Consider the following 3,151-nt stretch of genomic DNA (forward strand, 5'->3'; position numbering starts at 1 on the left):
CATAGGACACAGCTGCATCTCCTTTGAAGGACAAGCAGTCAGCTTTGGTTGATAGAGAAAACATTTAAAAGTCAAGGGTAGAAAAGATGTTCCTTCCCTCTTGCTCCCCCCTACATCCCAAAAACCCCTTGCAGAGCATGCTGTCTGGAGTTTGTGGTGTGCAGCTCAGCATCTCATCACTTTCCTTTTTGGCTACAGGACAGTGGAATCAACGAGTTTTGACTTGTTGCTGAAGACGGATGATGACTGTTACATTGATTTGGAAGGTGTTTTTAACAGGATAATGCAGAAAAAATTGGACAGGCCAAACATTTGGTGGGGAAAGTAAGTTGTTTTTTAAAATTACCTTTAAGAGATAGTCACCATTTCTTTATGAATGGTTTAGGGATTTAAGTCTGTTTTCATGTGGGTTCCCCTCCTATGCCTAAAGAAGCCAACATGTAAAAAGCAGGACTTCTGTATGTGTTAAACTTTGAATCTCAGAATCAGAAATCAGTCCTTTACAGTAACTTTCCAGAGTATGCCTTTACAGTGATTTAAACTTGCTGAATATCTTGCCTGGTTTTAAAATGTGTAGACATCTTTGTCACGGTACTTAAGTAAATAAGAATTTTCCAGCAATATAGCGAAGTTAAAAGTACATAGTACAGAACTATAAATACTACTTTTTGTAATGTCACTATCTTCCCTTCCATCCATGGAATGCATTGCAGCTCTGGTATGAAATCCAATATACCAGAACCTCTATGCTACTACAGCATTCAATATAGCATAATGGTACAATGTGCCTTCCTGTTGCCCTCTGCTCATTGAAGAAAAACAGGCCTTTGCTGCTTTGCTTCACAAATCTGATCCTGCCTGTTGCTTATAAAGCAATTTAATAAGGTGTGTGGTCAAGTGTGTGAAATAGTTGGTTATCTTGTGATTATCTCAAAGATCTGTAGGAGTGGCATCTTTCAGTGTAAATTCTTTAATAGTCACAGTCTTCAGGTCAGGCAAGTGTGATATGTAGGGAGCAACACTGAAATAACTATGGAAGTATAAAATGATTATCAAAGCAGATGCTTCTCAGTCTGAACCTTTCGTGCTGTGATTCAGTGGAGTGGAAGGTACTGTGCCTAAAGTGAATTCAGGTATCAGATGAGACTTTCATTTACTTTGTGCTTTAATATGTCAGCTTCAGTTGAGAATGGGCAGAATCTGATAACATACCTGCCACTCAGCTGTAATTCCTCCCTTTTGGGGCTGTTGTCTGAGGTGACAGTTCTTAGTAGCTCACTGAAGCTTTCAGCTGTTTGTGCTTGTGACTGGAAATCAGCAATGCTGAACCTCTTTGTGAAACAGGGGGAGACCCTGCTGCATTGACACAGTTATGTCTCTTAGCTGTGGCTGCATGAAGCACTTGTGAGGCCAGAGGAGTGCAATAGCAGCTTGTTCCCAAACAGGAAAGCAGGATGCTTTTCACTTGGCAGTTTGGCAGGGTCCATAGCGCTGCACAGCGCTGCAGCGAGCTCTGCCACGCTGGGAGCGTCTGGGGAGACTCTGCAGACAGAGACTGCTTCCTGCAGGCCTCTGGAGTGAATAAAGCCTTCCTAAGAGAACACCACTGCCAGGAAGAGTTCTTTTGTAATTCAGTGATGGCAGCCTTTGAACATCTCCTTTGTTGAGCTTCATTTGGAAAACAGCTTAGAGAAGGTAGTACTGCTTCCTGATTTTTAAGCAGCCACTAGCTTTAACAGGAAAATGGGTTGCATAACATCACTGTCTGCATGCCTGCTGGAGGCACTGCCTTTGTGTCATGTTGATTCACCAGAGGGGTTAATTAGGAGGAGACAGATGTGCCTGTTACAAAATAGGTAGGGATGTGTGTGCTTACCTAGTTCAAAACCCAACAGCAAGGCATAGATGCTGAGGATGTGACTGTCAATGTTGCTTTGGTTTCTGTTTTGAAAACTTTCTCTTATTACCCAAGATTGAGACCAAACAACAGTTACAATTTCAGCTTTGTGCCCCAGAGAAATAAGACTAGGAGCTATAATTAGGATCACCTACTTCTTTCTCTCAGTTGTTTATCAGTATTACTTCAGTTATCAGTGTTCATAGGTTCCACAGAGGACTCTCTATAAACATCTCATGTCTAACATGTCTTCAGTTTCAGACTAAATTGGGCAGTTGATCGAACTGGGAAATGGCAAGAACTGGAGTATCCAAGTCCTGCATATCCAGCCTTTGCTTGTGGGTCTGGCTATGTCATCTCCAAAGACATTGTGCATTGGCTGGCAAGCAACTCTGAAAGATTAAAAACGTACCAGGTAATAAAGATTAGTTCAGTTTTTCTGTGTTGAAGTGGTCTGAGGAACAGCATGTACTGGATGAGTCAGAAAGAACATTGCTTAAGTGTTAGTGTTGGGTTCTCCTGGCTCATGTGGGCTTTTGCCATGTTTTTCGTTGCTAGGTTTAGTGCCTGTTCTAAGTCAAAGCACAGATGTTTGGGACTGAAAACCTCTGGAGCTGTAATCTTGTTTTTTGTACTGTTCTTGTAAGAACAGTGTATTGTTATGGGAAAGGTGGAAGGATTATTTTAACACCTCTGCAGTAGTCTGGCGTAGGTTTTTGTAGTTACCATTCTTTACTGCTGGTAGATGATGCAACTCATTCCAGGTCACAGTCATGCTTTATGCTTTCTTGGTGCTCATATCTCTATTTTTTATTTTCATCGCAGGGTGAAGATGTGAGCATGGGCATCTGGATGGCAGCTGTAGGACCCAAGCGATATCAAGTAAGTCTGAAGGAAGTGTCTGACCTTACAGAAAGAGGAGATGGCTGCTGTTCCAAGTAGCATAAAACAGGAGAAATGGTGGTTTTTTTCTTTAAAAAGGAATTGAAATAACCATTGAATTAAAATCCAGAGGGAAAAAAGTATTTTAAAGATGTATTTAAAAGAAAAACCACAAAACTGCCACAAACCACCTGCAGACTCCATCCCTACCCCCAAGTTCTCTGAATAGGTCTAGAAAATGAGTTTGGGATCTTTGTGTGCAATGTTTGTTGCTAGAAACAATAAACACCTGATTCTTGGAAGTGAAGATTGTTGGAGACTACATACTTTATAAGAAAAGCTATTGAAATGTTTCTCTCTCTCTCTTAACAG

The 3,151-nt window shown here is 41.2% G+C and overlaps 1 protein-coding gene across 2 annotated transcripts in view; it reads left to right on the forward strand.

Moving 5' to 3' along the window:
• B3GALNT2 (beta-1,3-N-acetylgalactosaminyltransferase 2) overlaps window positions 1–3,151 on the forward strand; it is a 29,902-nt gene that overhangs the window by 24,130 nt on the left and 2,621 nt on the right. For both annotated transcript variants that reach the window (XM_077175581.1, XM_054629583.2), the window contains exons 9-11: window positions 199–324; window positions 2,153–2,312; window positions 2,723–2,779. In XM_077175581.1, coding sequence (XP_077031696.1) covers window positions 199–324; window positions 2,153–2,312; window positions 2,723–2,779 — 343 coding nt within the window. The remainder of the gene's footprint in view (window positions 1–198; window positions 325–2,152; window positions 2,313–2,722; window positions 2,780–3,151) is intronic.

The sequence above is a fragment of the Agelaius phoeniceus genome, chromosome 3 (genome assembly GCF_051311805.1).
Source record: "Agelaius phoeniceus isolate bAgePho1 chromosome 3, bAgePho1.hap1, whole genome shotgun sequence".
In the NCBI taxonomy this organism is placed as follows: domain Eukaryota; kingdom Metazoa; phylum Chordata; class Aves; order Passeriformes; family Icteridae; genus Agelaius; species Agelaius phoeniceus.